The 13,885-nt window shown below is 45.5% G+C and overlaps 1 protein-coding gene across 6 annotated transcripts in view; it reads left to right on the top strand.

Annotated features, from left to right (window-relative positions):
- The window catches only part of mctp1a (multiple C2 domains, transmembrane 1a), a 134,116-nt gene that overhangs the window by 117,938 nt on the left and 2,293 nt on the right, over positions 1 to 13,885 (top strand). For all 6 annotated transcript variants that reach the window (XM_053420886.1, XM_053420881.1, XM_053420880.1 and 3 more), the window contains 3 exons: positions 5,968 to 6,077; positions 6,701 to 6,810; positions 7,561 to 7,658. In XM_053420886.1, the coding sequence (XP_053276861.1) occupies positions 5,968 to 6,077; positions 6,701 to 6,810; positions 7,561 to 7,658 (318 nt within the window). The remainder of the gene's footprint in view (positions 1 to 5,967; positions 6,078 to 6,700; positions 6,811 to 7,560; positions 7,659 to 13,885) is intronic.

Genomic DNA, 13,885 nt, shown 5'->3' with positions numbered 1-13,885 from the left:
CGTCTTTCACGTGGCGCTGGCGGGACGCCAGGGTGCATGCTGGTCTCTGAGGCTGGGCCTTTGTCCCATCTTTCTGTCATATGCTGGCAGTGGGGAGATGTTCTTCTAGGCCACTAGGTCCCCAAGTCTTTTTTTACTTTTTTATTTTACCCCCTGAGGAACTATTTTCAAATCCCAGTTGGTGAAATGTGTGACTTATCGCTCCACAGTAGAGTTTGTAATACTAATGACACTGATGGAAGATATGAGATTTATTTTTAAGGGCAGTAGTTTGTCTATATCGGCCCCTGTTTAGCCAAACTATTTAAATTGTCCTGTCTTGTTAACATTTAACTCACAATAGAAACATGACCATTACTATGCACTCATTGCTCATGATACCAGCCTTATTTTGAAGGTAGACAATTTGAACATTGTATTATTTTGACTCAGAATTGTTACTCACATCTGGTACCAAAAATACGATTTGTTCAACTGAATGCAACCATATATTTTTGTATTTAGTTGATTTCAGTTTTCTTTCTCATAAATTATATTTTTTTGGGGATACATACGTATCTAGTTTAAAAATATACAGTAATTGATAACTGCATGCACTCTTCATTTTCCTGTCATTGCTAATCCCTGCACAGGCTTTGGAAATTTAATTTATCTATTGCCCCAAAAGCATTCCTCAACTTTAGCAACAAAAAATTTTTTCTTTTCCTCGAGTGAAAATGGGAGGGGTCCTGACTCTCCCAAAATCAACAACAACGCTTTCAGACGCCCTTTGGGAGCCACATATTAGCATCCTGTCACATTTTATATGACATTTCAATTTTTACTGTGCTGCCAGACTGAGAGAGGAAAAAAGGAAAAACAAAGAAAAACAGGTGCAATTTTAGCACAGCAGCAATGAGCAGGAGCCAGTTGGGGTTCAGACTCATTTTGTAATGTGATGGGATATATGCTGCTGCATTATAACTGTTAGGTTTATCATTTTCTTGGCAACTCAGCAGGGAGAGCGCCGCAGTCGGAGGTTAAAACAGTCTCAAATGGCTCTCTCTATTTCCACCTAGCAGATATAGGACAGATATGAGTCCATCCCAACAGTCCTCAGTGACCTCTCTCTTGTTTGGCTCGGGGCCTTAGGTCAGTACAGAACAAACTGTCTTTGCAAAGTTTACAACTGCTCACTTTGCACTTTTGCATAGAGACGCACTCTGCCGCGATGCTCTGAAAGAGAAGTGGAGCAGTCGAGTACACAGAGGCATTGGGAATCATTCTTTTGTTAAATATTTAATCAAGCGTTTCAAGGAGTTTACCACATTTGTTTACCACAGTTTACCAGCAAGTGCACTGTGGTTAGCCTGAGTGGGCTGTTTCTGTGTGTGTGTGTCTGTGTGTGTGTGTATGTGTGTGTCTCCCTGGGCTCTCATAGTGTCACTGTGGGTTGTTTCTTCTTAACACATGCAAACAACTTGAATCACTTTAACGAGCCTTCTTCGCCTCTGTCTCTCCTGATGGGAGCGCTCCCATGATGCAGCCTGCTTCGCGCACTCTTACGCAGGGCGGCTCAGTGCTGAACTGACGGGTGCTCGGCTGAGATTTCATATCACACATCCAAACAATGATGCAAACTTTGGACATAACCACAAAAAATGCAGATATTGTCCTTAAATGGCACTTATGGAATTACTACTTGCAGCTTTTTGCAAACAAGGCGCAATAAATCAGTTCATATTTACCATCACCAACTTAATTGGAGTTAATTAATGTCAAAGAACGTCATTCATAGTCTCAATGCAGTTTTTTATATTTAAAACATGGTATTAAATTGCTCTGCACTTTACCCTGAACTCACATCACACTTTTCTATACAGTAGATTATAAAAAAGGATCTTTCATAGAAGCGATAAACCACCGCACATGAAAAGAGAATGAATAATGAAGGCAGATTCCTTTGTGTTTATATTAGCTATTCGAGAATGTATTGCAGAAACACAAATTACCAACCATTAGCAGAGTGCTGATGTTCCAACCAGTCGATATTCTTGCTTCTTATATATTCGGTCAACCCACAACTGTGAATACCTAATTATATGCAGGGTTTTGATATTCTTGCATATATATTTTGACCTGATCATGCTGCTCCTGCTGAGCAGTGCACGCAATCATGATGCTTCCGTTGTTTTGTATCAGATGTAGAGCAGTTGCTGCAGAGAACAATCTCTGAGATTAGATCATTTAAAAAAATAAAAAAATTAATGGCATTGCATGTTGTGTAATGCAGTATGCACTGTACTGTACTTTGTATATACAGGGAAACATGGTTTACTGTATGTACCTGACAGAGAGGTATAATTTTTTCAATGGGTGAAACAGTCGAGAGTGAGTGCTCTGTCATCTCCAGTGATAATTTGTAGAGCGCAGACTGAACTGGCAGTTACCGTAACGTGTCGTTGGCGTTAACACATTACAGATGAATCTACGCTCGCAGTCTATCAGAACGCGTGATGCTAAACTCATTAGGCAGCCTTATTATGCTATCTGTCTGCACGAGTCAGGCCGTGTAGCAGCATCCATCAGAGCGCCGTTGTCAGAAGTGTTGGGATTTGTAGCATTCTTTGAGCATTAACATGACTTGCTGCCGAAGCCAAGTCAGAGCAAGCGGCCTCAGAGACTTCTCTTTATTAGCCGAGCCTTCAGGTCTCCAAACAAAGCTACTTAGTTTCCCTGACACACACAGGAAGAGACGGATGGAAATAAACGAGTCTCCTGTAATAACCCTGCTCCTCTGTCTGAGTGGGACCCGGACTTGGTCAGGACTGGAAAAGCAAGTTCTCATTACAAATCACGTGTTAGGTCGTGGTTAACTCTTGACGCACATTTAAAAAAATAACAACACACAAATCATGACAAAACCTTGATTTACTAATAATAATCATAAGAGATGGATCCCCTCTTGCCGCCCCTGGTTCAAATTATAAGTGTAATTCAACGGAAAGCTTCTTTTAATTTTAGCAATGGTGTTTGAATTAGAGGCCAATATGGGTATTTAATATTTAAAAATAAGTGTGCCTTTTCTCTAATTGCTGAAGTAAATCAGAAGATCCTCATTTTAAGTGTCTGCAGCGATTCCTGCTCACTTGCCTTGTGAGCGCCTGAGCGGTCGGTCGTCCCCTGGTGTTCACGTCCTGTCTCTCTGTCAGTGGGCACATTACAGTCTCACAGAAACTTTCCCAGTACGAAGGAAACTGCTTGTAAAAGTCAAAGGCCCTCATCCTCTAATCAGTGTCAGGAGATGATATCGTTTGTAGAGTCACACAGCAAGACCAGGTGTGCAGATCAACCTTATCTAATAGCTGTAAGGTGTGTGTGCCTGTGTGTGTGTGTGTGAGTGTGTGTGTTTGTGCATATTAGGTTGCGTTATAAGAACAGGTTGCCTGGCTCCATATGTGCACAGTGTGCGGGGAAGCTGGGAAAACAAGGTTCTCCGTGGCCCTCTCTGTTATTGCTACCTCCCGCCTCCCTGAGCCGTGTTTGAAGACAGGAAATAGGAGTCAGACCGCGGTCCGAGGGGCATGTGGCAATGGTTTATACTCCGGTGACCTCTGACCTATCCTCTCCGCCCCCGCCGCTCTCTCACACCACTCCCCTGGCCCTCAAGCACTCTCCCCTGAGTGCGGGCCCGAAAATAAAAAGGCCTGACCCGGCCCAGCCCGGCTCAGCTCGGCTCGCCCTAACCCAGCCCAGCACAATAGACCCTGCGTTCGGAGATTTGTTTGAGCGAGGAATGAAAAACAGATGGACTCGGAGGAGAGAGCTGAGAAGAGGAGGAGAGACGGAGGAAGGAAGAAAGGGAGTCTTGTAAAATATTTGCGAAGAAAAATAACCCAGGGACTCTGTCTAATTATATCTATTTGTCTTGTGTGGTTTTGCTTGGGAGGCCATGTGGTCCCTGTGACTCTCTATGGTTCATTTTTCACATTATCTGATCCGAGGACAGCGAACAAGAAGAAGAGGGTGGGTTTGGGGGCAGCCGGGCGGTGGGTGGGAGTGCTGGGTCTCAGTGGGAGGATTGTGGTGAGGTCGGGGGGGTTCGCATGGAGCTAAATGTGGTGAAGGCCTCTGGGGTCCTGGAGGTTTTGTGTCTTTGATTGCTTTACTGTCCTCCTTGGGTATAATGATCAGGATTAGTCCAAGTTTTACCTCTAATGTCCATCCATCTTCATCAATAACACGGCCATTACAATACATGATGGTTCTCTAACAGAAGAGAAATATTGTATTCGGTGGCCATGGAAGATTGAACCATAACCTTTCATAACAATAACTTATTTTTTGCTGTTTTGGTTTCTTTCATCATCCTTGTTGCTTTATATTGAGTTACGTTATTTAGAAGGCTGTGTAAAAAAATCACAAATCTTATCTAGTCTTATACTTCATCCTTAATCTTCTCCTAAATCTTTTCAACAATAGAGGAAAAGTGCACATTGCTTCATCACCTGACAAATTACAAATCATCACTATGTACTACATGTAGGCGACAATAGAAAACAGAAACCTTTAGTGATTAAGCTTTCAGCTGCTGGAACACTTTAAGACCTTAGAGCGGCATTATAAACCCTACAGCTGAAAACCTGTATCTTCAGCCTGGCATTTGATTAAGTATGGTTTATAGACATTATTTTATTAAATCTATAATTTTCATTAAATTGTATCCGTCCCTTAATATTATTTGTATGTTTTATCCCATTTATTGGCTTGTTTCAATTGTTTTGTTGCTACTTTTGCTTTCAAAATATTTGTGGTGTGCCATTGTCAGCATTTGTATTTGTTTTGTGTCTCATCAGGTAGTTGTGAAGCACTTAGAACTGAACTAACCTGAATGAAAGGTGCTATACTAATAAAGTTTGATTGATCGATTGATTGAGAGTTGCTGGCAGGTTACCCTCTGGAACATGATGATCTTATAAGTAAAGCCTTTTGTTGTTATTCCCCTTACTGTCGCCGTACTGCAAACTGACCACATATGAACGCACCGCTGGACGCCCTAATCTCTTAACCCTTCCTCTGATTGTAATAAGATATTCCTCCTCTTCTGGTCATGTCCTGCTTCTGTCTCCCCAGCATGCCCACCAATCACATCCAGGCACCACAGCCGGTCTGCGTGTTGATGTCCCGACTCAGCAGCCGGCTCTCGATCACTCTCCGTCACCTCATTCTGTCCACATCCATCCTGTCCCTGCCTGCCAGTCAGTCAGTCAGTCAGTCAGTCAGTCAGTCAGTCAGTCAGTCAGTCAGCCAGCAGGCAGCTTGTTGCATGACTTCTTCAAAATGTTTCACTTTGTCTCAGTAGGTGGGGGGGGTTGTGGGTTGGAGCACATTTTAGGTTGCCTGCCTGGTTTGTGGTTCCTGCCCTCAGTTCACACGCAGCGTTCTCAAGTGCTCAACTACCAAAAGTTGCAAAGGAGGAGCTCTTCATGGTGGCTGATGGCGTTAATAAGAATGATAATGATGTCACGGCTGGTGACATCATCACAGTGTGCCAGCCAGCCGAACAAAAGAGGGCTCTGCCCGGTCTTCCTGGCTGTCTTGGCAGCAGCAGAGAGAGGGAGAGAGAAAGAGAGGAAGATTGATGTATCCATTCGGCTTTCAGTTTAATTCTGTCTCTCTATTCACGTATTCAAATTTTCCCTGTGTGAGCTTTAGTGAGGAGGAAAACATTTTGATTTGTTCTGCCGACTTTATATCTCTATTACTGCCTGGAATGAAAGCGCTCTGTCAGTTCATGCAGGATATCCGTTGATTTGGCGCCTCACTCCAAATCTTCGACGCTATTTAAAATGTATTGTTTTCGCTTGCCTCTGTCTCCTCACCCCTCTGTCTCTCTCGTCCCGTCTCTCCTATGTCTCGCCCAATCTCTTCCAACCTCACCCTTGCTTTCTTTCTCCCTCGCCTACATCTCTATCTGTCCTCTCGCAGGACTCGGAGAGAAAGGGCTTCATGAACAAGATTTATGCCATTCAGGACGTGTGCATCAGTGTGCAGAATGCGCTGGATGAAGTGGCCTCCTATGGCGAGAGGATAAAGAAGTGAGTCGTAAGCCGGCTCCTCGGCACCCGGCCTGCTCCGCTCTGCCTTGCTCCGCACGGCCCAGTGTTTTTTTGTTTTTTTCCACAGTGCCAGGATGGCCCACTTCCTCTTGCCAGTCTGAGACACAAAGGCAGCCAGTCTGTCTTCATCAGTCACATCTCACTTAACCCTGCGTGACCTCTCAACTGAAAATCACATCTCTGCACATGCACACACACACAAGCCCTTTACTCACTGTACTCTCCTGCAGGTGCCCTGACTTTTATATAGATGCATCAAAAGCAAAGAGAAAGCCGGAGACTGTTTTGATTAGAGCCCATGTGTTCTTTTTCTCAAAATTGTAATCAAACTGAAACATTTGGGACATGTGTTATAAAGTTAAGGTAATTTAACTGATTAGACGCTAAAGAATAACATTGGGTCCGACTCCCATCACGTGTTGACTCTGCCATGCCGACCTCTAAGAAGTGTGAAGAAGTTGTAGTACAGAAGTATTAAAATACCTTCTATTCCTCCTGTTGACATTCTTTATCAGCATGTTTGGCCGGACTGGTATTTTCCATGTCTCCTAATTTTAACAGGCCCATTTCCCACCTCTCTCTCTCTCTCTCTCTCTTCGCAGCACATTTAACTGGACCGTGCCTTTCTTAAGCTGGCTGGCCATTGTGGCTCTCGGATTGGCCACCACCATCGTTTACTTCATCCCTCTACGATACATCGTGTTGGCCTGGGGTGAGCAAATGTCTACATATGCACAGTAAAGATACTTGTTCGGTGCCTGTTCTAAACCTGCCTTGTTACATTGTTCTGTTCTCTTGGTCTGTGTTAATGATCCGGATTCAGATGTATTCCCGGTCATTAGTCCTCCTCAAACAGTTCTACAATATTTCCTCATCACTTTTTATAGTGTGTGTGCTGGGCTTTGTGTGCAAAACCTTTTATTTAAACTCCATGTTGCAGAGTGAAGTTAGAAAAAATGTGTGTTCACCCTCTCTGGTTTTTCTGCAAAGTAGATTTTACATCTTATAACACATGTCGGTTGTTTCAGAGGTTTGTAGAGCAACCGACACAATCAGAAACAAATGAAAAACTTTGTAGTTCATATTGATATAAAGCAGCAAAACAAGATAAATTACTAAAGAGGAAGTGATGATATGAATATTGCTTGAAGAACGACAGACTGGCTCTGTAATTAATTTAGTTAATACTGAATGTATCATATGCGCCAATTGCAACACATTCCTCGGGCCGTAAAAAATACACACGACAAATGTGAAGCTGATAAGATGAACAGATATACGTAAACCAAAGACAAACAGAGACAGACATTTGTGGATTTAGTAGGTAGACGGATAAATTAGTGGCTTTGCAAGGCAAGTTCCTTTGTTGTGTTCCAGCGTCGACAACAATCACGAGGGTTTAAATAACTTGTCTGACACGCAGGTCGTGCTCATGTCCACCCATCTGTTTTTCTCTCTGCAGGGGTGAACAAATTCACCAAGAAGCTGCGAGACCCTTACACCATTGACAACAACGAGCTGCTGGACTTTCTGTCCAGAATGCCCTCAGATGTACAAGTGGTGGGTGAACTGTCCACTTTGATCTTTCAAGATATCGTTTTGACAAACACGTCTGTCGGATCCAGACATGGGCAAGGGTTCAGGGGCTCCCTTTATCATCCCCTCTGTCTCTGTCTGTTCTCGTTCTTTTTCCTCCTCTCAGCCGCTGGCTCCGCACTCTTTTATTTGTCAATGTCTATCCTTTGGTTGAGCCACACAGACTTCTAATCAAATTAATTCAAAGTCATTCCTGTGTTTTGCTTTTAATGACCTCCACGTCCAATTCAATTTCCACATACAAAGCTGGAGCTGTGTAATATAACAGGGTTAAGTGAGTTTAGTGGCCGGCGTATAACTAGGTTGATTGACTCCATACACTCGCACACAATTACCGTTGGCTGTTATTTCCCAGCTATGCTAGTAATTTGAACGGAGTGTAAACCAACAGTTAACCAGCTCCATGCGGTTTTGCTTCTACATTAACCGTGAGATCAGATTAACTCTGTGGCTGAAGACGACAGATGCTTTGCTAGGTAAAATATATTTGTGTGTGTGTAATGTAACGTGCTGTGCTGCTCAGGACAAAGTGCAGTTTAAACTGCAATTAAGCGGCAGCTTGTGAAAGCCGTTGTGTTATCCAGCACCGATGGTGTCCGCTGTGGCCGTTAAGCCCTGCTGTGCAGGGTTCAGTACACACGCACATGCACACACACTCTGGCTGAGGCCAAACGACCCGGGGCCACATCAGACCAATCCCCTGCCACATCAGTGCTAACACACTTCCTCTTTGATCGCTTGTTGCCTGTGACTTCTTTCATCTTTACAGGGTCATAATCCTTGCTCCTCTACACACCCCTGCCAGCCCGTCGTGTTCTCCCCCTTTTCTGCCCCCGTGCAGTTTTACACTTTCATAGTTTACTGGGGGCTGCAGCAGCAGTACGCACAGGGCAGGTAGTGATCGGCTTAAATGAGCTCAAGCTGTCCCCTCTGGTAAAGTGCAGCCACCTTACACACCTGGAGCCTGGAAGAGCGGACCGGCGAGGAGGCCCAGGCCCGGCAGGTACGGCGACTTTACAAGGCCCCTAATGAGGGCCTGCTGGCTGGGGAAGGTGGGGGCCGACATGCTGCTCTGGTCTGGTGCCCATGCTGCTGGAGTTGTGCCTACTGTATAAGTAAGACTTTAAGTGCTACTGTTACAGTTATTGCTGCAGCTGGTGGAATGGTAATTGTTGCCAGGTTTCACTGACAGTTTGGAGACTTACTGAGTCATGTGGGTGATAGACGGAGGAGAGGGGTAAGAATAGATATGGAAATGGAAGCAGGAATGAGGACAGAAAGCACAAGGAGAGTAGATTGAATGTTGGACTAGGCTGATTATTTAAGGCAGGGTAGTTATATTTGTATCAATAATATAATGTCATTGAAATTTAGATTCACTGCTTAGTCAGCTGATAAAGTACGTGTACTGCTCTCTTCCTCATTGAATCTTGTAAGGTTAGTTCCCTCCCCCCCCGTTCTGTGGTCGTTGGTCTAAAAACAGACCAGAACGTTCTGATCTCCGATGCGTCCCGCTGCTGCCTCCGGTGGTGGGTTCACCTCAACGCCTGCCCCTGCCTTGCCAGGTCATAGCTGTCTGCGGGGATTAAGCCCCTGAGGCTTTTCAGCGATGCAGAGAGGTGTTGGGGTCCAAATGGAGCGTCCCCTCAGGGGCACGTGTCGGTGGCACCCACTGGCATTGGCGCAGGGGCCTACTATGCCTGACACCCTGGATGACTAATGAAGTGCTATTTCAGGGCCCCGGTGTGACCCAAGAAACATACATTAGCACACAGACACACACACTAATGCTCTCCCAGCAATAGTGCATGTGAGGCAGGTTGGGGGTATTTCAGGGTACCGTTCCGCATCATTTGGAGGTGCTTCAGTGCAGCCAGGACCGATGAGGCTCTAATGACTTTATATACAAAGGGCAACCATTCTGGCCCACGGTCCATCATAATGTATATAGCCGCACAGCAACACAGAGACTGTGGAGCAGCCTTCAGCCCCTGTTTTCATCATCCATTGCTGTTTATTATATTCAAGTACATAAAACAAACTTTGGAGTTAGGAGCAGTAACATTCATTTCTCCTCGATCATGCTGTTAGCAGAAGGTTACTTTGATTTACTTTAATTAAATCAAGGTTTTTAAATACCTGACACAGAGCCCATAACTTGTCGAACACCCTTTACAAACCCCAATCCCTGGTGATGCATCGAAAGCTGCAACAAGCAGAGCAACCTTTTCACCATCCGAGCGGTTTATCTAAATCATTGTGTCCCTCTGTGAGCAGCAATGTTAGGAGCTGACATGGTGTGTGTAGGGGACGGGGGCCGGAAGAGCCACTGTCCCTCTTAACAGTTTGTCGTATCTGGTTTGGATCTTTGACCAGTGTACGCTATCTTTATGGCCATTATCAAGAAATCCTTCATGTCCTCTAAAACGAGGCCAAGCTGAGCACCTTTATAGTGCTAAGTGTTCCCTACTTGGCGTTTGGGAGGTGTCAGCGCAATAGTATGTTTTACGACGCCATTAGCCATGCGAGCTACGGAGTGCATGAATAGGGCCAAGGCAATTAGCATGCCAAGTGGCCCTTTATGATTGGTGTAAAGAAGCCCGATCAAGCCCTCAGTACAAAAATAAGCATGAATTCCAATCTAGTGCCTAATGGACAGCGGGGAGTGGGGTTAATATTTTTAGACAACATTAATGTTGAGGATGAAACCTCGCTGGACACACACAGGGTCAAAGACGGGAGAGTTAAAGGTTGAACCGCTGCCAGATGCCATCACTCACGTCTACCAGAGGTGTCTCTCTCTCTCTCTCTCTCTCTCTCTCTGTCTCTCTCTCCTCTGCTTTGTCCTTCCCCACTTTTGTGACAAATTTAAACAATCCACCGCAAGTGGCCAATTAGTCACTCTTCAGTGTGTGTGTCGTGCCACAGCAGCTAACAGGCAAAACTTTCCGTACTTTGTAATTTGTGTTGCTCACTGGCTTATGTCACCTTGACGTGCCTCTTCTTTCCCAGCAGTAGACATTAGTGCTGAATCCTCCGATCTGCGATTGTCTGAACTGTACACAAAAGGGTTTCCTTGGAAACATTTAATAACCCTTATGCTCCGTTAGGCGTCACAAAAAAAGTGCTGAGTTTCCCGCTCAGTATCATTAAAACCTAGCCCCGCTCTTGACTTCATTCACTTACTCGCCTATTTGCCTTTTCCTTTGCTCACTGTCACCCACCTTGGTTTCACTCTGTGTGTCTGCCCACACCAGCATCATCAAAACACTGTCAAAGGTTCAATGCGAGCGGGGGGGGGGGGGGAGAGAATGAGAGCGGCGGAGAGGAGCAGGTCCCGGGATGCTTTGTGGGTAACGCTGTTAAACGAAGCGCGATGCATGGTACACGGCGCCCCTTCAGCTCAGCGCACTTCAAAGCCGGTTTCTGCACTAGTACTGTCAACATTTGGGATAGCGAGAGGAGAGGAGCGCGGGTGGAGCAGCCTTTGAGCGATGCCGGGTCTTTACCCACTGCCTCTCCTGTCGCTGTTCCCTTTAAGCCCCCCCCCCCCCCCCCCCCCCCCCCCCGTTCATGTACCCAAATTGCTTACGTGCTCGCCACATCACCTCACTTTTTACTTTCACCCAATTCCAGTTTCTTTTATTTTGCTAACATCCCACTTTCTCCTCGCCTCCTCTGCCTTTCCCTCTGTTTTTTTTACTTTAACTAGCTCTTGTTGTCTGCGTGTGTGCTTGTGTTTGTGTGTTTGTTGGTTGGTGAGGTGAGCGGGGGAGCCAAGGGTACAGCATCAGGCAGGGCTGTCACCTGGAAGGTGGAACTGAACCTGTGACGCAGACGCCCCATTTCTCCCGGCTGGCAGCTCTTCACAGAGAAACTCCAATTTGATTGAGATATTGTTCTTTTTTTCCCTCCCTGCACTCTTTCTTTTTGTCGATCCCCTTCACTCCTCTTCACGAGAAACAAAAACCACATTTCCCACTGACATGCAAACTTTTCTTTGTGTGTCTTCACCGACAAAGAGTTTTGTTTGGACAGGAATGTCAACGCGCAGAATTAAATTGCCGTATTTATTTTTGCTGCTGTGGGCGTTTGGCCATATAATGGATCCACAAGCAGCCAGAGATCCCGCACCATACCTGTCCTACTTCTGGATCCGCGGCAGCTTGTTTGAAGCCTGTAGCAAAACATTGAGTGACAAATATTGACGGGGGAGGCGGAATCCTGTGTGCATTTTCAAATTTGAAATGATTTGATATTAACAAATGTGCAGTATGTTCGTGTTAGTGCGCTGCATTCAGACGTGCTGTTACTCCTTTACTCATGAGTGAATTAAATCATTCAACCGTTCACTCACATTTTCATCCATGAATGCACCACTGTCATTGATCGCAGTCAATGTGGGCACTCTGCCAGGACTGTCATGGTCCCTTAACGAAAGTACCACTGCACACACACACACACACACACACACACACACACACACACACACACACACACACACACACACACACACACACACACACACACACACACACACACACACACACACACACACACACACACACACATTCCCACACACAGATGGGGCCATATAAACCCCTCTCTGTCCCCTGGGTTTTTGTTCTGTTGTCTGCTTTAGTTGGCAGGGCTATAAAAGGATCCACACCCACATGAGAAAAGTATCTGTCATCGCCCGGACGTCCACAGATCTCCCTCTGTCTCACCCGGACTCCTCTTCCTCACTCTCTCAATATTTTCTCTCCTGTTTCCATTGTTAGTTTGTCCCGCTCTCTGCCCTCACTCCCTCCATCTTCCTCCGCGTTTCTGTCCCTTCCTTCTGTCTTTCCCCCCCATCCCTCCTGTCCTCCCTTGTTTTCTCCACCTGGAGCGCTTCCTTGTCGCCTCTCAGACCCTCCTCTGGTCTCCACCCTCTCACTGCAGCCGACAAACCGGTTGTATTTGCACAGCTGTTTGGTGGGATGTTAGTTCGCCTTGTGGACAGCGAGGAATCAGTTCAGTGTGTCTGCCTAGTGAGGTGTAGAGAGCAACACATGCTGGCCTAACCACCCTGTAAGCACCTTAACGGGACATTGGTGACCACCACTGTGAGACAGAGGAGCAGAAATACACTGTGTGTGTGTGTGTGTCTGTGTGTGTGTATATGTGTGTGTGTGTGTGTGTGTGTGTGTGTGTGTGTGTGTGTGTGTGTGTGTGTGTGTGTGCGTGTGCGATGCACTTTTATGTCATTTATGGATACAAGGGTAACTAACAGTTGTCTATTTGCGTGATGTAGTAGACATGGTGGGTGTTAATGTGCATATGAGTTTAGTAGACACAGGCACAGTACACAATGTGCAGACATTCAAACATACAGTACACAAACATCCATCTAAGAGTCTGTATGATTGTAGTCGTAACATTTTTCCCAGTATTTGTCCTCCTTCTCCTTTTGAGTCAGAAAAGCAAATGGGATTTTCTCCAGAATGCGAGTTGAGTTTATACGTAAAGACTTTAATGGTGGGGGGACTCCACTGAAGCCAGCATTTTCATATTCTTCCAACATAAGTCTCAGCAGAAAAATGTATTTGTGGAAGTGGATTTGCCGTATTTGAAGCCACACTTACACTTACTATGTTAGCTTCCTTTCCCCCAACGCTGTCTATGTAGTCTGTGGTATTTTCAGGGTAAAGCCCTGGTCAAGTTAAAACATGTTGCAGTTTTTTGTCCCCATAAAGGAAGACCAGCTCTCATAATGTGACTGTAAACAGATTAGGTCCCCATAACATGAGTAATACCTGGAAAACACATACATACACACACAAACACACACACACACACACAAACACACACACACACACACACACACAAACACACAAACACACAGACGTGTTTCTTAGCATCTCAGGTTTGTACACTGCAGGCAGCCTGTACTGGAAGTCATCACTGAAGCGACAGTGGGAACCAGTAGAAGATGGATGATAAAGGCTCTTTTCCAGCCAGCACTGCGAGACGCCGCTGTTCCCGTCCACGGCAGACAGACCCACTACGAGACAGAACAGAGGAACCATATTGACGTCAGTGTGTTGTCTGTCTGGAGAATCAGAGAGGATGTCAGTCAGTCAGACAGGCAGAGTAGCCCACAGTACACAAGCCTGGGAGGGATCCCACAGACGATACTTGCTCTTTGG

The sequence above is a fragment of the Pleuronectes platessa genome, chromosome 4 (genome assembly GCF_947347685.1).
Source record: "Pleuronectes platessa chromosome 4, fPlePla1.1, whole genome shotgun sequence".
Taxonomy (NCBI): Eukaryota; Metazoa; Chordata; class Actinopteri; order Pleuronectiformes; family Pleuronectidae; genus Pleuronectes; species Pleuronectes platessa.
This window is presented reverse-complemented; position numbering and strand designations above follow the sequence as displayed.